Below are 23,589 nucleotides of genomic sequence, written 5' to 3'. Positions count from 1 at the left end.
CTGGGGCAGAAAGCTGGGCACAGCAGGCGGGACCAGGCCTGCGCTGGGCAGACCTGCCAGAGGTTCTAGCTCTATGGAACCCACTGGTCACAGGGAGGCCTGGCTCCAAGGGACTAAAATAACACAGTCCCCCAGCACTGAGTCACACCTCATGGCTCCGTCTGCAACAGCCTGGTCAGCATCTACAGGCCCTTAGTTTGTTCTCCACGGCAGGCCACCAAAGTCCCTCATTAGGCCAATTCAACTATTGATTTCTACTCCTACTGTTTATAAAGAGCAGAAAAATGTCCCATTTTTAGTCCCGGGAAAGACAACTCACAGAATTAGTGGCTAAGATGAGGAAAAAAGAAAATCAATTGACAACATTGTTGTCTAGTTGATAAAACTGTTCAAGCAATTTTATCATATAACTAAGTTGGCATTTTTTTTTCTGCCAGACCAAACAGTTACCAGACTCAGGACAGAATGCAGTCATATTTTCCTTTGTGACATCACAACTCGGTAAAAATGAAAACAGATTCCATTTAAATAATTTTACAGTCCTAAATAAGCTCCTTTTTACAACTGATGTGGTCTTTCAAAAAGGTGATTGAAGCAGCTTTTAATGATGCATATGGCTCATTTACAAGTACAATGAGTATAATTAAATAAGTCTTTATCTTGGGGATAGGAGTCTGTTTTGGATGAGTTGGACAATTACTGATAGTATGTTATATTCCTTCCCATATTAAGTTCAACTCAAACCCAGCAATATTTCATGGAAACCCATTGTGCAGTCCTCTAATGTGCAGCAGTATTTACAGATGACCGTGGCACAAACTCTGCTTTTAAACAGCTTCTAGACAGGAGCTGAGTGAAAACCCTCACTGCGCCCATCTGCAGCAACGGGGATGGGCAGGTTCTATGGTCTGAGCTCTCGGACATTGCATTTTTAGGCAGTAGAATAATAACAATGGGATTCTGATATTTATGGTAATAGTGCAAGGTTTATCCTAAAGCCACAATGAATCATTTCTAGATTAGAGATTAAGAGCTTCTCTTAGGAAAAGCAAAAATGTCCAGATTTTAAGAAGAACAACTAAATCCTCAGGATAAAACAAATACAACATTCTCCCAGACAACTTTGAAAGTCAATCTGACTATGCTTTAAATAATATGGAATTAATATGGTACAAGGTGAAACACAAACAGGAATCTAGACAGGACACAAAGGTAGTTACACAAAACCTCTTAAATTTTGAGGAAGAATGGAACACAAGGCTCAATCTTCTGTCTCTTGAGCATTTTTAATCCTTTCCCAATTTGCAAGATTAGAAAATTAATAATTACCAAAAACAAAAACAAAAGAATGTGGTGCTGAGGTCCTGGCTATGCTCCGCCCTGAGTACAAAAGGGTCAGCCCACTCCCTCCTGAGCACAGCTAAGAGACAGCCACGCTCCCTCCTGAGCACAGGTAGATAGAAGACAGGCCACTGAGGAAAGCCTCAGGGTGGCCCAGGAAATGCAATGTCCTAGAAAGGTCATAGTTTGAAAAGCTTTTCTCAGAGTTATCTGCTCCGTAACACACAGTATTGGCAGAAATGCAGGACAAAGAGAAATCAAGTAGTGGGACAACATATTCTCCAAGATGATCTTTACCAAGTATACAGATGGCTGAAGGGATGGGGGTCTGCTGACAGCCTTCCTGCTCCCCAGTGGCCGGCACAGGCCACAGCTACGCATGCAAATACTGACTCTGAGCCCTGACAAGTGTCAAGGCCACAATGGTAATCAAGCCTCCGGGCTTCCTTCTGTGGAATGGGTACCTGCAGGTACCCCTCAGCCAGGCCCTTCACTGCTAAACCACTGGCAAACACACAAGCTGGAACGTTGTTCCACTCTCTAGAACTTTTTGCTTTTCAAAAACACAGCTACTAGTGTTAGAAGGAAAGAATAGCAAGCAAGCTAACAATTGGCAGGGCCTATACATTTGTAATTTGGGGTATAATTTGCATTATTTTTTCCTACTTCAGGTTAAAGATTTGCAACTTTATCAAGTAGTGACATTTTGAAAGTACAACTTAGTACTTTTTCCAAAATTAGGGCATGGAGAAATTTCAGTTCAACACAGCTATATGAATGAATGTCTCTAGAAGCACCTATCTCTTTGTGACTGTGATTCTGCATTACAAACAATAATAATAGCTGTAGTCTGATTTTCAGAGAGCTCCTGGCCTACTAAACACCAAGACTCAAAGTTTCAAATCAAGAAAGAAAAATGAAGAAAGAAAACACCAATAATGCTGAGCCTTTTCCCTTACACAACCTTCAGAAGGTGAATATTATTCTGTGGGGAAAAGCTCACGAACAGGGATTTAATATCATTGCCAAAATAACTGCATCATGCCATCACACAAACCAGCTCATCCTTCCTGGATACATGGAACCACCAGGCACCACGTCAGGACCTCCGACCTGGTCCACACATACTGCACCACCAGCACAAGACAGCACACAAGCCACCATGCATCCACATTTCCATGCACAGAACATAACCGGCCAATACATGTCAAAGCTGCTGAACTGGCGGAGCATTCCCGCCTGTGAAGAAGGCAGGAACCCTTACAGAAACTCCTCCCGGTCCCTTTGTCCCGAAGCTGCTGCCCAGCAGACCCCCAGGGCACCAGCAGAGTGTCTCTCACATGCCATCTGAAGCACAAACAATCCACCCCGTGTCTGGGAAGAATGCTCAGCTCAGTCAGCATGGGCACTGGTGGTACTGAAGCACCATCCCCAAAGGTGAGACGGAAAGCCTGTCTGAGGAGCCTCGTGAGGAGAGAAACATGCACAACCCAGCCACAAGACACAGGCTCACACAGTGCATCCCATGAACCACACAACGTGGCCAGGGGACATAGTTTCACACAGTGCATCCCAAGAACCACACAACAACAACCTGATCACAGGACATAGCCTCACATGACACATCCCATGAACCACACAACCTGACCACGGGACACAGCCTCACCGGCGTATCCCATGAACCATACAAACTGACTGCAAGATACAGCATCTCATGATGTATCCTATGACACACAAAAGCAAATGTGGAAAAGGCTGTATCACTTGAGAACCAGAGTGCCAGGAGGGGCTAGAGGGTAGAACAGAAAAAAATTGAATCACCTGCCAAAAGTAACAGTAGGCCAACAACAAATGTCAGAGGATGGCACATGGAGCCTTCACAAGAATTAGCTGGCCATATAGAACTTAAAGTGACAGGCCTTGAATGTTTTAGTGTAATTTTAAATCATGTTCTACATACATGCATGTTAAAAAAATAAACTCTGCTAATCAGCTTATGGAGAGGTACATGCATTCCTTCAGTATTTTCAATAGAATTTGTTGTAAAAGGACAAACACTGAGGCTAGGCACTGCCTCATACCTATGATCCCAGCTACGCAGGACACATTCCCGCCTCCAGGATAGGCCCAGTGATGTCAGCATCTTTGCGAAGATGGTCAAGCGCACCTCCCACTCCTGGACTGCTCTCCTAATGTGTGAAATGAACACCCCAGGAGACACAAGTCTAAGGTCTCTTCCAATTCAACTCTAGCATCCTATGGGTTCAATGCTGAAAGGAGCCAAGGAAACATAACCATCCCCAATACAAATAAAATCCTTGAGTATCAAATGCAAAGAAAAACAAATCTTAAATATAGGCCAAAATAATACACTGGATTTTTTTTTATCAAACATCTGAGCTTTCACACCACACTTTGATAAAGCTTTAATTATTCAAAAGCTTGGCTACTAGTACTTTGCTTCCACAACAGCTAACTGAGCAAACTCATCGGCAGAAACACAACTGAACCTCCAGTTTCATTCAGGTTCCTTCAGAAATGCTAGAGGAACTTCTAATGAACTGCTCAGAAAATATGGTAAGTTATATAGAATGTCTAAATACCAAGTGATACTGAAAACCATAATGACCAAGGAACTTAACTATCAAGGTTATTATGAGAGCTGGCTGCAGTCTGTGAATGCCTTCAGTGTCTTTTATTGTTGTTGTTATCTCTATGGATTTTATTTCTGTTCTTCAGTTTGACATAATAGTTGGCCATGCCTTAGAAACAAGACTTGCAGCTTGTCCCTTCAAAGATCTGTGCTTAAGTAAGGATGAACCCAGGGCTTGACTCCACGAATCTCACGCTAAGCATTATACCTGGGGAACAGTGTCTGCTAGACAATGCATTTTTTTTCAAACCACCCAGAATAGAATCTGTAAACCACAAACAAATGATTTTCCATCCATCACAACCTATTTTAATTCAAACGCGGTATTGAGCCACACAATGGAATAAATGTGAGGTAATTTTATAAATTTAAAACTTTATGATGATGCATTTTTATTTATACTTCTGGAAGGCACGAAGAAAAGAAAAAGAAAGGAAAGCAAGAACACAGTTCAAGAGTTAAAATCTCTAACATTCTACCATGATGCCTAGCATGAAACTAGCAAGGCTATGATGTAATCTCTTGTTGAGTTCCAAGGGCACTCATTAAATGACTTGAAGATTCTTAAGCAGAATCCTTTTAAGGAATTTTGGCATGAAATAAACACATCTTACTGATCAAATCATTCTCTGAGTACATGTAATGAGATTTCCTTTTTTGCTCCTCTGATGACCTGTTTTTCTCTAGAATAGTTACTGAGAAAAGTGTTTTTCAACTAGTCATAAGAATGACTTCCTCAGAAGCCTTGCCTTTGTGCCATTAAAGCGTCTGGAAAACGTCTTGCTTGACTCATTCATGCTGTCCAAACATACTACAGGCAACCGCTAGCCATCAATTTTCTCTAGAACAACTCACGATCTATGCATGAAGTTCCTGGGGAAGGGCACCTGACCCGTCAGGCTACCTCAGTAGTTGTCATGTTGCAAACCACATACCAACATTCTGTTCTGTTACCCTGCCCAGGACCGAAGAAGGCCTCTATGCATCCAAACCCATGGCCTTCGACAGGCAAAAGGCCAGAGGAACAACAGAGCAGCCTTGAGCTATAGTTGGTGATCATTCTTTTTAATACTTACTGAGCTATAAATAAGAATCAGAAATATAAAGTTACTAAAATTGCTTGAACATAAATTTACATCAAAATATTAGGAGATAATAAAATAGAACCAGTAGGACTTTGAAATTCCTTACCAAAAGAGTTATGAACCCACGTGGGACAGTCATTGAAACACCACATTGGTTGAAAACATTATCTTTTAAAAGTTCACACATCATTTTATAAAGGTGACCTTCTCAATAGACAGGAAAAATGAAAGATTGTACTTAATGAAGAACTGTTGACTGAAAGCAATGCACAATATCTTCCTTCCCTTTTTTTCAGAGAGAGAACTGAAGTCATAGATAATTGGTCTTTAAATTTTCTGAACAAAAAACTTAATGGAGAGAGGTGCTGGAGCTCAGCTCCATTACCCTAGCTGCCACGATGCTGAAACCTCAGGATGGAGGTTCAAACCCAGGCAGGGAGTGCAGTCCATGAGATTCTACTTCCAATTAGCCAGCAAAATGTTAGACTGGGGGCATACTCAAAATAAAAAACTAAGGTGGAAGGAAGACAGCTATATAACAAAGTTATCTACAACATATCTGAAAGTGAGACACAAATCATTTGCTTTATCAATCATGCTCCTTACTTCCTACTTTCTGAATTTACCCAAAGAATCATTCACTAATGAGTTGGAGATGTCAAGGTTTCCTGAAAGTTTTATCCTGAGGGGATACAGACACCATGTACATAGACTGAGAAGTCGGTGTACATATACCAGCCCCCCAAACCACTTCACTCCACTGGGGCAGTGGCTATCTGTCAGGAGCAAAAATGTTCCCTGCATCTTTTGCCTTGTGCAGAAGCCAGGGCAGAATCTGTGATCCTCCTCATGGATGGTGGCTATTTCATGAAACCACAGCCCCCCATGACATGGAGAGGGCCCAGCTTGCAGACAGAGGGCCAGTAGACTAGGGCAAGGCTGGCACTGTGTAGATTCATAGACAAAAGGGCCCGGCAGCCATCATGCAGGCTGAGGATTTTTACATTCCCACTACTAATGTTGGAATGGACATGTCTTCAGAGCCAGAAATCTGATGGCAGGGCCTCAGTAGGCATTCTGGAACAGCAGGTTGTCACTGCTTATGGTCCCTCATTGTTCAAAATTCATTCACTGGCCAAGGATGGAGGGAGCAGAGGTGATGGATCAAATGGCCCTAGGAAGCATGACTGAGAGTGGCCTTCCTCAGCTCCTCCTGGAGCAAACACATGCTGAAGAGGCTGGGAAATCTGGGGCAGCAGTTCAATGAGGAAGGATTAACCAGGAAGACCTTGATTAACATTGAAGATATTCTCACTGTTTACTTCAGCATTTCTCCTGATTTATTTCTAAAAGAAGGGGGAGGGGGAACGGAGCTAGTGTAAGCATGGGCTTTCATGGCTCCTTGTCCGCTAGAGAATATTCCTTTACTTTGGTCCAGAGCTGCTGGTGGTAAATAAAAACTTTTCCATGGATTAGAGCCAATTGAACTGATAAAACAAAAGGCAACATTCACGAGCTGATATTCTGAAGGCCAATGTTTTTTCCATTAGTGGTAAAACATCTAAAGTTGGGGAAACCAAATTATCAATGTCAAAGAAAGAAAAAATCAGCCCTATATTAAGTACTGTTATTTACATGAAAAAAATGTAAACAATGAAAAATGAAACAAGAAGTTAGAGAAAAACTCATCTGATTTCTTCCTGAGTCATCGAGCTTAATTTCTCTCTGTAGTCCCCTTTCAGGATATGAGCAACACACACACACACACACACACACACACACACACACACACAGACACACACACAGACAGACAGACACACACACAGACACACACACACACCTTATTTGTTATTCCCACATATAAATCCAATGATATGTAAAGCATAAGCATTTAATGGTGCTACCTCCTTTGACTTTTAGAAGAAACTAGGAAATTTTTTCAGTTTCATGCATCTGCTAACTAAATACAAACTGAGTGTTTAATGCCAGGAAGGTCTTACTGCACCATTTTTGGCAACTTCCACAGAGCTGAAAATAAATTGTGTATTCTCTGCTCTCAGAGGTGCTCCTGTACTTTTCCCTAATTGTTCTTCAGCATGTTAAAACCCTAAATGAGCCAACTCAATTGAACAGTCTGCAAGTATCACCTTCAAACATATATTTGACTCTCTCTCTATATCAAGTAATACTGCTAACTCATGGCTACCCACTACACCAGTATCCAGCAGCACAGACGGGGCACAGGTTGCAGGGAGAGGGAGAGAGGAGCTGGGACAAAGAGCCATGTCCAAGGGTCAGATGTCTGTGTTGAGTCTTTAGGAGAGTTAGTGGTGGATTTTCGCTCGGAAGTTTGTCTCAGCAAAACAGAACAAAAGGACAGTAAAATCAAGGAACAATGGCATTCAGGGTCAACCTTCACTAAATAAACACTAATTTATTTTCAAGAAAAAAATTTAAGTGAGTCTTTAGAAGGAAATTAACAAATATTATGGCATTTGAAATATCAAGTTTGAATTATTTACTGTAGAAAGGCATAAACCTAGAGAGACATACTACTTGTAAATGAAGTGAGATTTAAATCAGATAGTTACAACTCCCTCTCATTAATGTCTAGCTTCTTCTCTTCAGAGGGTTTTAGGTACATGCCATAAGGTAAAGACTGCATCATTTTATGAATACTACCTGCATTAGCTTGGGGTGATGCACAAGCTAAGGGTTTGTGGTGGAGTTCCTGCTGATAACAACTAAGGAAATGAGCAAGTATCTAATAGTGCACATTACATCCATACATGTTCCAGAAAGACATTTTAATTTTTCAATCAAGTAACACATAGATGCCTACCTACAGTACCCTGTGGCAAATACTTATTCTCACCTGAGGCAGAGACAGCCCTGGAGAAACGTAATTTAGACTGGATATCAGCTCCCAAGAAAGAACAATGCTAATGGTGACCACTGACAGGGTATTTGCCCTAAGAAAGACTCAATAGTAAGTGGTACAGGTAACATCCCCACATCTTCACACTGCTTCAAACAAACCCATGTGACAGACCAAGAGGCCAGAGAGAGAGCACCTGACACAAAGCCACTCAGAAATCCTCCAGTATCCCATGCTGATCAGCTAAGTCATGATGCAGTATTCTCACACAGCTTACATATGTTCTTGGGCGGTCACCCTCAAGACCCTACTTCCATTGAAACTTCAAAGACTGCAGAGGACTAAGTTTAAGTCACCAGTGGTCACATTCTCATTCTTCTTGGCACAATATTTACTTGCTTTAAAATAGTTTTACTATAAATTTCATTTCAAGGAAAAGGGACTAGTCTGGGTACTCCAAACATCAAAAGGGTAAATCTAAAGCTATAGCAAACTCATGAAGAGTCAAAGCAGTGAAACCCGATGACCAGGAATAGTACCCACATGTCATTGCAATCAAGTAGTGTCTGAGATAAGACAAGTTTGACTTATATAACAAATTTGCATCTAAAGGGCTAATTGCCAGTGGCTCACACCTGTAATCCTAGCTACTCAGGAGGCCAAGATCTGAGGATCATGGTTTAAAGCCAGCTGAGCAGGAAAGTCCATGAGACTCTTATCTCCAATTAACCACTAGGAAACCAGAAGTGGACCTGTGGCTCAAAGTGGTAAGCACTGGCCTTGAGCGAAAACCTCAGAGGCAGTTCCCAAGCCCTAAATTCAAGCCCAATGTCCCCCCAATATATATATATGTCTATATATGTACATATATACATATTTCTGACATAATAAATACTCATGAGGACAGCTGGAAGGCAGGGAGCCTTATCAGGGCTAAAGAGCTTCTGTAATTTTCACCAAGCCCCTATTCACTCAAATGAACACTGTGTGAATAATTATTTCCCATGGAGAAATTTACATCATAAATGGGACACTAATATATAAGCTGTATCTCTTGAACCCAGGATCACAGTTTGAAATAATACTTTCTAAATATCCACTAAACCCAGGAATTTGTTTCATATTTTCAAACCCATATAGTCGAGAACAAACATACTGAAGTTATCATGAACAATACTGTTTTTTTGTTTTTGTTTTTGTCGGTCATGGGTCTTGAACTCTGGGCCTGGGTACTGTCCCTCAGCTCTTCAACTCAAGGTGGGCACTCTACCACTTGAGCCACAGCTCCACTTCTGGTTTGCTGAGTGGTTTATTTGGAGATAAGAGTCTCGTGGACTTCCCTGCTTGGGCTGACTTTGAACCATGATCCTCAGATCTCAGCCTCCTGGGTAGCTAGGATTACAGGAGTGAGCCACCAGCGCCTAGTTTCATGAACAATACTGTTTACAGTTACATAATCATGTTGTTTCAATTCCACATAGTCTGAAAGTCTTAAAAAATTAAAATGTTATAGGCTATTTTAAAGTGTCTATTAATATGAAAATATTTGTGGAAATTTTCTATTCTTACGGGATCTACCTATTTTACCATTATTTTTAGACTAAATATTCTAGATACAAAGAGAAAACGTTAATGACTAAAATTTTACTCTTAGCTGATTTTTGACATGTAACTAGGGACCACATACACCTAGGTGTGCCACAGAAGGCAGGAGTCGGCTGAAGCACCAGCTCCACACACATGTGGACGGCCCGCAGCACAAATGGCAGAGACACAGGTTCGGAAGCCCAAATTTTTACTTCCAGTATGGTCATAAATGCCCAGTAAAACTCACAAAACAGCATCCCAGGGTTATTACATGCATTAGATAAACATCAACTCCGCTACTTCCTCAGGTTAGCACAACAAAGCCAGAGAGCTAGTTCTGATCCTAAGAAGCCGTGGGTTCTAGCCCCCTCTCACTCCAGTTCCCAAGCTCAAGTCTGCAATACTGGAACTCCCACCCCATCCAGCCTCTCCCTCTGATTTCCTACAGTAGAGCTCATGATCTGTGACTTTAAAATTTTAAAATTCCCTTGCCCTGAGCTCCACCATGGATGTGGCCAGACTCCTGGTGTAGAATTTAACATATGTTTAACATTTGGGGGCTGAGGATATGACTCATGCGGGAGCGTACCCACGTAGTAAGCCTTAGGCCCTGGGCTTAAATCCCCACAAAAGGAAAAAAGGGAGAAAATACTATTAGAATTACTCAGGGATAATCCTTCCTTCCTTCCTTCCTTCCTTCCTTCCTTCCTTCTTTCTTTCCTTCCTTCCTTCCTTCCTTCCTTCCTTCCTTCCTTCCTTCCTTCATTCCCTTTGTTGTTGCCAGTCCTGTGGCTTGAACTCAGGTCCTGGGCACTCTCCCTAAGCCTCTTTGTGCTCAACACTAGTACTCTACCACTTGAGCCACAGCACCACTTCCAATTTTTTCTTAGTAGTTTATTAGAGATAAAGAGTCTCACAGGGACTTTCCTGCCAGGGCTGGCTTTGAACTACGGTCCTCAGATCTCAGCCTCCTGAGTAGCCAGGATTACAGGTATGAGCCATCCATGCCCAGCCAGAATGTTTTTCTTAATTAAGAAAATGTGTGAATGAGCAAGTTTTAAAATGTTTACTTGTCTCAAATTCAGGTAATTGTAAAGACTCATTGAATACTTGTCCAAAAAATACAGCCTATACTCTTAATCCAGAGACTCACAAGTAATTAAATGGTTTTTTATATGGACAAGATCAAGATTCTATGCTTAATAGCACTGCTGGCTTAAATAAGCTAAAGAGCATAAAAGTAGAATGCATAAGCTCAGAGGACTGGCTTGGACCTCTGGTCAGCTTCTAATTGAGGAACACTGAATGGAGAATTCAGTTTTCAGAGTCTGCCACTTCCTATTCTCGGTACATGATCATCAAATCAGTAAAATTAGCCATTTCCTTTTTTTAATGAAAAGAGTAGATATCTATTTCTCAGAAATTAAAAGATAGCAACTAAAGATCCAAGATCAACAAACCTCCATGCCCGCTGAGAACACCAAACACATCACAGCATACTTCTCTTTCTCGCCATCCATGAGCACACGCACGGCTCCAAACTCGGGATGGCTGGCTGTTAACGTGACTTGGGAATAAGAAAGCTTCTGAGCAGAACCAGTTTTCTGCTCCAAAAAGATCCTTTTCTACCCAAGTAGTGTTCCTTTTGAAATCCTGAGATGGCTTTCTCTTGCTTGGATTATTTTGTCCTCTTTCTTTTCCTCTTCCCTTCTCTTCTGTCTCTTTTCCTTCTTTCCCTTCACCTATTCTTCCTCTCCCGCCTTACTCCTCCCTCCTTCCTTCTTTCCCTCCCCCTCTCTCTTTTTCTTCTTTTCTTTTGGTTTCCTTTCCTCCTTCTTCCCTCCCACTCTCTCCCTTCCTACTTCTCCTTCTTTCTTTCTCTATTCCTTTCTTCGTGCCAGGGAAGGCTAGTTTTCAGAAATGACAGCTTTGCCTTAGTACGAGGACTGGAATGGGGAGAACCATCCATTGGCAGAAGGGGAAGCCTTCACTTTGTGATGAAATCTTCTCCCTAACCTGCCCATTTTTCTACAACAAGTTCTGTGTTTTTCTTTTCAGTGAAGATTTCTAAGACTGCTCAGATGAAGCCTATGTTCTACCTGAAAACCAATCTGACTTGCGTTAGCCTCAATGGTAACACAGAACCAGACAACAGGCTTGGCCTAAATTCTGACCACATGAAATTCAGTGGGACGCCGGCAAACACAAGCCTGTGGCTACTGGAACAGCACCACCACCTCTGAAGTTCATCAGCTCCCCTCCGGGATGGATCCAAGCTTCCACTGTGTTTCATAACAAACCTCCCAGATATATCAATTATCTTCTTGTGTTTGTGCACATCTGAGTTCTAGTCTAGTGGAACACTCTAAAACTGAAGATTTCTAATACAAATAGTATCTTATTATTCTATGATCATTTTACTTTTCCTTGCATTTACAGAAGCTACTGAATATCCCTGGATCCACTCCTGAAAGGCAGCTCACCAGCCCTCACAACGTCAGGAGCTGTGATCATACTCTGGCCCGCCACTGTAATAAACAGAACGAAGGAGAAGAATGCAGATCACTTTCCTGCAATTTAGACACAGACATAGCCTATGCTTTGGATTGCAATTCCTTTAAATTCTCATCAAAATCTTTAGTATAAAACATGTATGTTCCTCATGAAAATCTCTTGTCTACCTTCATTTATCCTTAGGGGAAAATACAGACAACAAGAGTCAAGAGTCACCAATAAAGATATAAAGGACAAACCAGAGTTCACTGTGCCTCTCCCTTACCCTGCACAGGGCCGGGCTGGCCCTGCAGAGTAAGCATCCCTTCTCAGGGTCTGAACGTGCTGGAGCAGCTGGTTATATAGTCAGCCCCACCCAGAAACACCTGCGAACATAGCACACTGCTTGTGCATGTCAAAAATGCCTTCCATTCCTAAAGTTGATGGTTTTTACTATGACTTACAGGATAGAATGCCTACAACTACACACATCAAAAGAAAAGAAAGGAGTTCAATAAATAAAGTCATAACAACACTTTCTCCTGGCTAGACTTAATTTGTCCTTACTTATCCATGAAGTGATATGAGATTATTTGGGGGAAAAAAGACAGTTCCTTGGAAAGCAGATCTTTCCTAACAAGATCTTATATAAATAATTAACTCTTTAGGTATCTCTTTTCCATGGCTCATTTCTCAGTTGCCTCCCTTAAAGGGGAATTATTGATGAAAAGCAATGTCAGGTACCAAGGTGACATCTTGTTTCAGAGATGATAAATTTGGCCCCCTTTTTTCCTCAGAAATTAGTTTTTTTTCTTTTTAATTTGGCCCCATTTATAAGCTACTTAGCTACAAAAGCATCCTGCATGGCTATGTGCTACTAGACTTATTTTCAGTCTATGAACAAATCCAGAATAGTACATGAGCAAAGATATTTGGAAGCAAATTACTGTGTGGATGCAGCAACGTGGGAAAGAATGAATTACAGATGTAATTTATCCATCACATGCAGATCCTAAACACTGATTATGTCCATATTTGTGCAGGAAATTGAAAACGATAGAAAAACTGCCCAGATTTCCAAACTTTAATTTTGCATGTTTTACTTTTAGTAATTTACTGTCAACTGCTAACAGCAGATGCTTCTTGCCTTATGTGAGTACCAGCAATTCTATGATCCAGGAGCCTACTACATGCTAAGTCTGGATCGGATGCAGAGATAAATTCCCACTTCAGATATGAGATTCACATGGGGCCTAGAAAACACAGGGTCTTGGATCTTAACAATTGAGCCTCCAACTCATGGCAACGTAAACTAAAACATAAATATTGTTAAGTAACCTAGATGGCTTCAGAAAAGGCCTGGGCTCTAAACCTATGAGCCCAGGTTGAAATGTGGATGGCTCCCAGCTTGAGCCTCGGCCTGGGGTCCCCACCTCTGGGGACTCAGTCCAGTTCAGCCTGGGGTCCTCGCCTATGGGAACTCAGTCCAGTTCTTCTGCTTCCTATTGTGGTGTCAGAATGTGTAATTATGAAAGGGAAGGAAAGGGGAAAAAAGCAAGGACAACCACAGAAGCCATTTCTACTTCCTCCCTCAAGCTCCCAACCCTGCCGAGGCTCCGCCTAACCTTCTGCCCCACGCCAGCAGCTGGAGGACACAGCTTACCACCTAAGATGGGATGCTCCCAGCGCAAGTGTGAGTCACCGGACACTCACTCCAGCACCTCCGACATGGCTTTCTTCCTCACTTCTAAGTCTTCATTACTGGTACTTGGACTAGTGACTAATAAAATGGCCCGAAAGGAAAACATTCAACACTAGGCAGGTGCTTTCCCCATCTGCCTGTATTTCCTGCATTTCCCTTGACTGCTAGCAACTAGAAGTCAATGAAACAAGCACGCTTTTGCGATATTACACCCCATCCAGTGCAGGCCGGCTGCACACAACAGTGACCCAAAGCCGGGGAAAACACCCCCAGAAAGGAGAAGTTTAGCAAAGCCACCTCCCCACACAAATACACACAAGGCCCAGGAATGTGTGACCCACACTAGAACCACAAAGGCATCTTCCCAGAGAAAACAGCTGGATAGCAGCAACTGGGGGCGGAACAGTGACAGCTTCAGGATTCGTGGGTAGGCTGGTACCTGGAAGGTTCTGTGACTCTCTTGGTTTTCTCTTGAACCCTAGTTATGTCAGCTCCACAAGGTAGCCTCATAACTTAGCCACATTGTCAGTTCGAGAAATGTCTTCTAAACAATTCAGAGCCCAGAGAACATTTCCTACTATACTCTAAGCCACAGCCATTTTCCTAGCATGTCTACTTTGACCCTTCTCCCTGCTGCTATCTGTGTTAGGACAGACAGGTCACCGCTGAGGACAGTGTGGCAATCCCGCCCTGGCGACTCATTTGTGGGCTTACCTGGAAGAACTTGCTCTTGCTGGCCCTGTACTGCACATCTGCACTGCTGTTGGGCAACCACCCCTCCATGGGGAGATGCAAGCTAAAGCAGTGTCCGTAATGAAGAGGGCAGGCTGAGAAAGCAGGTGCCACCAGGCTGCAGGCCCACGTGGTGACCCAGACTGAGCAGCCTCCACTTCTGTGAAATGGAAGCAACACTAGCACCTGTATGGGAAGATACTATCAAAAACTAGAAAGCACTGAGAACAGTGACCAACATGGGAAAACTTCCAGCGGCTATCATCTCGTCCTGTTATTTTTCTCCACGCAGGAAAAAAAAAAAAAAGATGCAATCCCTTCTGAAGAAACAGAACTGGAAAGGAGAGTAGCCACAGGATCTTTAAGACATAAAAAGCAAGTTGTGACCTGGTTTTAAAGCATTTATATCATGCTCAAGGCATCCATATGGAAATACATGTGCACTGTGATACAAAGACAATGAAACTAATTTTTATGTAAGTAAAAATCAAACCACCTGTGGTAGGCTGGCATTCACGAACTAGTTAACTACAAAGGCAAAGTGATGGCCGACATGCCAAGACAAGGGATTGAAGCTTCTCCAACTACCCCCATGCAAGGTGCTTGCCAGGAGACACAGATGTCTCTGAAGTAACTGTGGAAAGCCATTCTTTCCCCTCCTCCGGCAGGCTTCCTGAAGGAGGTTCCAGGGCAGCAGGCAAGGTGTGGCTGGCAGCCACACCAGCCAATGAGAGGCCAGAATGAATGATAGGACTAAAAGGACTTAGCTGAAAGGGTGCTGATAGGACCAGACTGTGCTTTCTTCTGTCCTTCCTCCTCTGTTTCCTGGAATAAGGATGCTGTTGCTGGTGACACAGCAGCCTTCTTAGGTTTAAAGAACCCTACATATGCAAACAAGTGCACCTCATAAACTAAAGACAAAGGAGCCTGAGTTCCAGGAATGGAGAACCCAACAGATCTAGAAAAACCAAAAAAGGAACCTGTCATTTGCTTGGCCATAGTGCTGGGAGTGGGAGCGTACCCCCAGGCCTCCGTGCAGAATCCAGTTCTTCACAGACAAAGCCAGACCACGTCAATGTGACTGTGGTGAGAAATATCAAGAGAGGCTTTGGGACCAACCAGCAGTCCTAACCCAGTTAGAAAGCTGGAAAGACCTCATAGAGAAGTAAATAAGAATCCAGGTTAGAGGTGAATAAGACCCAGAGACACCCACAAGCCCATCTGTCAGCCAAATTATAATACATAAGCCAACAGTTTAGTAACAGCAATTTTCAAAGCACACCCCCTTCTAGACAGGAAGTTTATCTCTGACAAGAAATCAAGATTCACCTCAAAGTAAAAATAAAAAGTGAGTCGAATGAGAAGACACTGTGCTCAGTCTAACTAGATGTTCACTTGATGACATTTCTATAAGAAAGATATCTGCTGTGCCCAGGAGCACTGGCAGCTCACACCTATAATCCAAGCTACTCAGGAGCCTGAGTCTGAGAACTGTGGTTCAAAGACAGCCCAGGAAAGGAAGTTCATGAAGCTTTTATTTCCAATGAACCACCAAAAAAGCTGAAAGCCGAATTGTGGCTCAAGGAGTAAAGTGTCAGCCTTGGGCAAAAGAGGTCAGGGACAGCACCTAGGCCCTGAGTTCAAGTGCCCCAGGACTACCGTACACACACACACACACACACACACACACAAAAACCCCACATATCTATATTATATATCTATATACATATATGTATATATGTAAGCATGATCAATTATCAGACTATATATCATATATATGAAAATATGATAGCATATATGTTAAACAATTATTGATTTTTAATCTATGTCTGATAAGAAAATGATCATTATTTAGCATATTATAACCAAGTATTAGAATAAGAGGTCATACAAGAATTAATGTTATTTTCAGTGGTTTCAGAAAAATTACTTTCCAGGGCTGGGAATGTAGCTTAGTGGTAGAGTGCATGCCTTGCATGCATGAAGCCCTGCGTTCAATTACTCAGTACCACATAAACAGAAAAAGCTGGAAGTGGTGCTGTGACTCAAGTGGTAGAGTGCTAGCCTTGAGCAAAAGAAGCTCAGGGACAGTGTCCAGCCCCTGAGTTCAAGCCCCAGGACTGAAAAAAAAAAAAAAGTCTTATGGATCCGGGTGTTGATAACTCATGACTGTGATATTACCTACTCAGGAAACTGAGATCTGAGTAACACAGTTCAAAGTCAGCCCAGGCAGGAAAGTCCAAAGAAGACTCTTATCTCCAATTAATCACCAGAAAACCGGAAGTGGTGCTATGGCTCAAGTGGTAGAGTGCTTACCTTGAACAAAAGAGGCTCAGGGATAGTGCCCAGGTCCTGAGTTCAAGCCCCAGGACTGGCAAAAGAAAAAAAGAAGAAGTACTTTCCTAGTAATATACTTCAAATAACCATTTCTCTCACGCCTTTCCAGAAATCTTTATTTCTACATGTTAATACCTATCATTAGATGGAGGCAGAGGCCTTACTTCCATTTATCTCTCCATTTCTATTGTCTCTCATAACTGGGGGGACTAAGTATTAACATGGAAAAATATTCCTCTATCTAAAAGCACAGAATGTATTTGGGCTAAAGTTTGAAAAAAAAAAAACCCTGTAAATTTCCTCAACATGATCATTTTGTAAGAAAGTAAGAAGCTTTATCTGAGTCTGTGGGGAGGCAGAGACGCTGCTCAGCATGAAAGGTAACGGATTAGCGACACTGACAGCTAAAATCCTCTACTTATCCTGAGCAGGGAAAGGAGAGCCTCCTGGTCTGGGGCCCTGGCAGCGCTGGTGGGACTGAGTTTCCCGCTCCTTAGCAGGGCAGACTCACCCCACAGTTTCGAGTGAGTAGCAGCCTGTGGTCAGGCGCTGGACTAGAATCTGCACTGGAACAGTTCTAGATGTATGACTTAGAACTACACTTTGAACGTAATTGTTTAAGCATCACATTGCCTTGGGCCTGAATAGCTTTTTGTCACATTCACACACAAAGAAAATTTTAAAGAGAAAAAAATAAAGGAGAAACAGGGCACCAAGATATCATGAATAGAAACAAGATAGCTCTAGAATTACTGTCCTAAGCAGGTCAGTTCAGAACATATCTTGAATTTTGTTTGTTCTTTAGTTAAAAAAAAATTATCCATTTAATCAGCTGCCTAGGAGGCAGAGATGATCACAGCCGAAGGCGAGCCTGTATCCCCTGCCAGTCAGAGCAAAAGCTCACAAGACCTCATCTCAAAAACAAGCTATTACATCAGTTAGGTGGGAAACACCTGTAGATCAGGGGTTGGATGTCAGCCACAGATTTACACCCTATCTGTAAAATAACTACAGTTAAAATACCGCCCAAGTGTGGCTCAAGTGGTAACTTGCTTACTACTTAGTGCAAGGCCCAGAGTTCAAACCTCACTACTGCCAAATGTGTGTGTTTGTGTGTGCATATGTGTATTCCCCTAAAGACATAAAGAATATCAACAGGCAAATGAATACAGATAGCTACTAGTTTATTTTTTTAAAGCAGACACCAGCATGGGAATGTTCTCTAAAGAAAAGTTCATATCAACTGGATAACTACTGTAGCATATTCACAAAGAACTCCACAAAGTTGTAACGTTTTCTGCTGAGGGAAAACAAGGTGAACTCACTATGCCTCAAGGCACCTTTCCACCGGTATTCTATGAGAACCCAGAGCCGCGTGTCACCCGTCAGCGTGGGCACATTCAGTGTTCATGGTGAGAACACAGAGCTGGGTGTCACCCATCAGCATGTGCACACTCGGTATTCACAGTGAGAACACAGAGCTGTCACTTGTCAGCGTGGCACACTCAGTGTTCATGGCTTCAGCATGCCCATGATGATGGTGTAATAACCCTATCCAAGGAGTTCTAATACCAGAAGAGAATCCACTGACAATAAACAGGAGAACCTGCTAGAGTAAAATCTTAGTTCAAAATTGGTTGTTCAGCCTGTTCCATGTGCACAACTTTTTATCAGGTGTTTGAGTTACAGTTCTTTCAAAAATGTAAGAATTTGTTGGTGGCCTAGAAAGAAGATCACCAACAGAGGCTGAAGCCTCCCAGTGCTGGGGAGGACAGTCCTATAGAACTCACTGGAAACTCTCTGGAGCGCGTTTGACGTCTGTCTGTGCTGTCTACTCTCCACATGACCAACTTTGAGTCTTCAGTGGTTCACTCTTTGTATATTTTTTTGACATGCTTTCTCCTGCCTGAATTTTCCCCAGGCTCCCACCCAGCCAGGACAGCCCCTTTACCAGGCCGTCCAGCTGCTCCCGGCCTCCCACCCCTGCTCCTCATTCCGTGATGTGGTCCTGTGTCTGTGCACACTGAAACTTGGTTCCAACCCAGACCACAGATCTCTGATATGCCTAAGATAAATCTCATTAGCAGAGCTAAAGATACCTGAACATGACAATAGCGAAAGAAAGTTCCATTCTCTTGAAACTGTCAATCTGATAAGAGAATAGGAAGGTAGCATTTCCAAAGGTTTTACCAATATTCTGTGAACGGCTAGCAAATGTAAGGCTCCAGCTTTCCCTCCCCTCGGCATCTGCAAGGTGGACTGGAGGCCTGAAGGAAAATTTGGTAAACACTAAGTCCACTTTCCATGATCTTCTATCTGTGGGTCATAAGTGAAAGCTTAGCTTTCAAGAATGTGAACAGCCCAGAATCATATTAAAATGTATCCTGTAGGCTAGCTCTCTGCATATAAACTTTTTTAAATTTAGAAATTGAGAGATCATGATTATAGAAAATAGGCAACTTGTCATTCGCTACTGTTGAAATAGCATTTCTGAACTGTAACGAACAACCCCCTTCTGGTGGTGGCTCTGTGGAAGTTTCCTTTAATTTCTGGTATCTCATAAATCATAAGGGGGAAAAATTGTCTTCAGCAGAATATGATGCACCTTCTCAAGCATTCTGGATTTCTGAAGTAGACAATACACCCACATCTATAGTTTGTAAGCACGTAAAAGTCTCAGATGGAATACACTCAGATTATTGCAAATAAAACTGAAAGAGTAAAAAAGAAATGAAGTGGTTAAATATTGCTCAGGATATGCGGCTTACCTATTACTGGACTTAGCTCTTACTGTCTTTCAACTCTGAGAACCTACTATATACATATATTCCAACTACATAATCACGTAATTCTGAGCAGTACTTTTATTGTGATATAGAATTACATGTTTTCCTGCCATATATTTAACCTATTTAAAACCTTAAAATAGCCACATGCAACTAAAACATTGTTGGTTAATTTTCTATTATCTTTAGTAATATTCTACTGATCTCCCTTAGATAAATAAATACTTCCTTGTAATGTTTAACCTGTGTTTTCCTACTGAAATGGATTCTCCCCACCCCCATCCCTGACTAAAAGTCTGCTGCAAACCCAAGCCACCTGGGGCAGAGCCAAGGTCTGCAGCAGTGCCCAGCGCAGCCCGGCCCGGCCCGGCCCGGCCTGGCCAGGCCTGGCCATTCCACAGTCCACTCGGAGGATGTTTGCTCTGCTTTTCTAACTTTCTAAAAATAGCAGACTACACGAGCTACCTCTATCTCATGGCTCAGGACCTCCGAGAACGCTGGCCTATGAATTTTAGTGAGACACAGGACACATTTCATTAAAGAAGCCAGGATATTGAAAGTTTTCTAAATTCCTTCCGTTTACCCTCCCAAGACAATGTGGCCGTTACTGGCAGGGAAACCTCAGAACGCTCCAAATTTCAGAACTTCAAGCATGAGTCATGCAGTTGCTTTAACTGTTTAAACTGCCTTTCTGATCCTACTCAGCTACAAAGGTGGACACAGAAGAACTACTATCTAAAAGGTAAAAGCCTAAATACTGTGGAAAGAGTCATATAATAAGTCAGTTAGATTAGGAGACCTGGGTTTTGAAATAAATACTTAATTGCATTTTCAGAATTGTTTCCATTAATTCTCGACATGGTTACTTTCCTAACATTTAAGGAGCTATTGTTCGGGGTATGAAACTCCCTTATAAATAAACAAACCTGTGTTTATTTTTTCTTCTTATTCAAACCCCAATATATTTGACCAAGCTTTACACGCTATAAATATCCGTTTCTCTTAGGAAGTCAAAGAAAATGGACAAAGCCTGTACTGTGTGCTGCTCTCAGGAGCTCATTTCATAAATAAATTTACAGTCTTGACATTATTTGTTAGTTAAAACCCTCCTTGATGAGGCGGCTGGATGTCTTAACCACCCAGCCTGTCATTAAGCAATACTGCCAGGCTGAAAGGGGAACTGTCCTGTGGCCACAAGTGAACAGCAACCAAAAAAAATTTGGTGACGGAAAATAGCAACTGAAGGTTAACGTTCAAGTGTGAGGGGCAGGCCTCCGGCGAGGGCTCAGTGCCACTGCCCCTGGAGTCAAATTGGATTTATAGTAATTGGGTCAAAACAGGTTTACTTATGGACAGACACAGCTGGTTACCGACAAGAACGATTAGGCCTTGGCCCTGGTTTGATAGGTTCCTGTCTCTAATTACACCTGCATTGGGGCAGGGCGAATGTGGGAGTATATATTCCCAAAGGTAGGGGCACAGTGCCCTTCCTCAGTGGCTCCCAGAGGAAGAGGAGGGCCCAGGGTCCATGGCTTCTCCCTCTCCGTGGATTTTAGGACTATTTCATGACAAACATCCCAAGGTACAGCTGGGGTCAATGGCTGCATTCTATCTAGCTATAAAGACATCCTGGGATTTTTGGCAAAACTTTGAAAAAGTGAACAACCCAATGCGGCGCACCAGGAAAAACCTTGGTGGAAATGGTTAACTCGTAACACTCTCTGGGCGTAGTCGGAGAGAGCGTTACCAGCATCTCACTGGGCTTGGCTTTCGTTTTTTTAAGACAGGACGGACCTTCCACACTTTCTCCTATCAAAATATCTCACCTTTAAAGTCCAAAGAACTGACCCAAGCACAGGCATTCCAAAGCAAGTGGAGTAATCCAACTGGTTGTGAGGGTGCCCCAAAACACATCTCTAGTTTTGACCTTCCATGTCAACACAAAGGCATGCATGCCGCTTGTTCAAAGTCCCATTCTCAAACTCAATCCCTGGATTTCAAATCCAATGACACGTTTAAGTGTCAAGAAAGGCTCAAGTAAATATTACAAAATCTGACAGGAGACACTTCTGCCTAGACTATTACAAATAAAAATTAAGCAGGTTCTAATAGAACATTAACTGCTATTTCCTCACACAAAACCAGAAACTCCAATGAATAATCGTACTTAAGAGTTTCTACTTATTAATAAAACTCATATTTGGCAAAGTTTGTGCTTTAACCAGGGCAGGGCAGCAGGAGTTCAGAGCCCCACCCATGGTTATAGTTTCTCCAAAGTGCACAGCATTCACCACTCCTATAAAATGCCCATAAATTAGAAAGAAAATCCAAAATATTAACAACAGTGAAAGGTCAACTCAGGATTAGCTGACTTAAGAGCCTCTGTTCTTTAAAACAATACAACACCTTTATCAACAGAGACAGATCCTCCTCCTTCCACCTCTGCCACAGCCTTTTACACACATACACACACACACACACACACACACACACACACACACACACACATACAAACCACTCCCAAACAAGGACGCTGACTCTGCTATTCCTAAACTAAGTGAAAAGTACACCAACAATTTCTGCTCTAGGACAAATCACGGAGTTAAGGGACGTTATTCTTAATGAAGTCTGGCCAATGTTTCTTTCCCTTCCCAGACAGCCCAACATTATCAATAAAAACACACCACAAAACTAAGCCATCCACATGCAACCTACAAGGCCAAATTCACAGAAATATTTCCATATCCCCTTTATTCAGTTATTATAAATCCTTAAAAGAATATAATATTTTACTCACTTTCAATGAATCAAAGCAGGCGATTACGCGTCCATTTTCAACTTGGCAGCTTTTCGAAGGGTGTGCAAATTTACATTCCGTGTCTGGCCGTGAGCAAGTCCCCCTTTGAAACTCCCTACACACTTCCAGTGTTAGCCATTTTGTGTCCCGGATTGGCGTGACACTCACAGCCATGTTTAGACTTTACAGGTAGTTAAATTTTTTTCAGTGAAACCAACAAATCCAACCCTATCCTCCCCCCCAAAAAAACAGCAACAACCACCAAAAAAAAAAAAAAGATCCAATAAAACTGTAAAATGATGATGCAAATGTCCCCTCCAAAATATTTCTGCCGCACTCCCTGCTTTAAAAGTACATGGAAAACCGTGTTGCCACCACCAGCGGCAAGGCCTCCCGCCAGAAATTCACAGCACAAAACTGTTCATTCAGAGAGGTTTGGGACTTTAAAGAACTTCTACAAATGAAAGTGGATGAAAGTTTAAAAGCAAGGCCTGGTCTCAGCCGTGGGCTTTCCGTAACCCCTTCCCAGTGCCAATTTTGAGCCCAGAGTGCAAGCATGAAAACGTGGCAGACCCTTTGACACCGAATTTCCAAGCTGCCTTCAGCAAAGCTGTCTGAACAGAAATCTCATCACAGCTGAATTTGCAATGGAGTTGGTGGTGCAATCGCTATTGATTAGTTTGGCATAGATAGATGCAGCAGTTTAGAGCGAAATCAAGAGAATATTTTGTTTTTTCCTCCTCCTTGATTTTCCTGGCAGAAGAGATCTTACTCGTTCAGCAAACTTTTCTTTTACAACTAAAGCAGCCTAGGGCAATGGCAGCGACTCAGCGTGCGTCTCTCAGTTCTAGTAGAAATGGGGTGTCTGGGCGGGGGCGGAGGGAGATGGCGGTCGTCCCCGCCAGCCGGCAGCGAGCAAGGCAAAAGCAGAGGCTGCTCTAGAAGCGGCTCCAAGCAGCACAGACGTCAGGAAAGGCACTTCTAGTACCAACCTGTAGAAGAGAGAGACAGCATTTACTAGGCAGCACTTCATTCCCCACAGAATCATCACCACGCCACACGGGACACAGACCGAGTCACACTCAAAGTCAGCCTAGCTGGCTCGCTCTCTCACAATACTTACAGTGAGCATATTGCAGCTCGTCCACCCTCCCCTCTCCTTCTCTCTCTCTGTCCACACACACACACACACACACAT

At 42.6% G+C, this 23,589-nt stretch overlaps 1 protein-coding gene across 8 annotated transcripts in view; it reads right to left on the bottom strand.

Moving 5' to 3' along the window:
* Positions 1–23,589, bottom strand: part of Mbnl1 (muscleblind-like splicing regulator 1) — a 163,042-nt gene that overhangs the window by 97,267 nt on the left and 42,186 nt on the right. For 6 of the 8 annotated variants that reach the window (XM_013016217.1, XM_013016216.1, XM_013016211.1 and 3 more), the window contains exon 2: positions 22,392–23,383. The exons of 1 other annotated variant lie outside the window; for it this stretch is intronic. In XM_013016217.1, the coding sequence (XP_012871671.1) occupies positions 22,392–22,565 (174 nt within the window). In that variant the 5' untranslated portion in view covers positions 22,566–23,383. Of the gene's footprint in view, positions 1–22,391; positions 23,384–23,514; positions 23,576–23,589 lie in introns of those variants that run through there. One more of the 8 variants, XM_013016213.1, reaches the window with a different exon arrangement.

This window comes from Dipodomys ordii, unplaced genomic scaffold (genome assembly GCF_000151885.1).
Source record: "Dipodomys ordii isolate 6190 unplaced genomic scaffold, Dord_2.0 Scaffold30, whole genome shotgun sequence".
NCBI classification, from domain to species: Eukaryota; Metazoa; Chordata; class Mammalia; order Rodentia; family Heteromyidae; genus Dipodomys; species Dipodomys ordii.
Note: the sequence above shows the minus strand (reverse complement) of the source record. Positions and strands in the feature narration are given on the sequence as shown.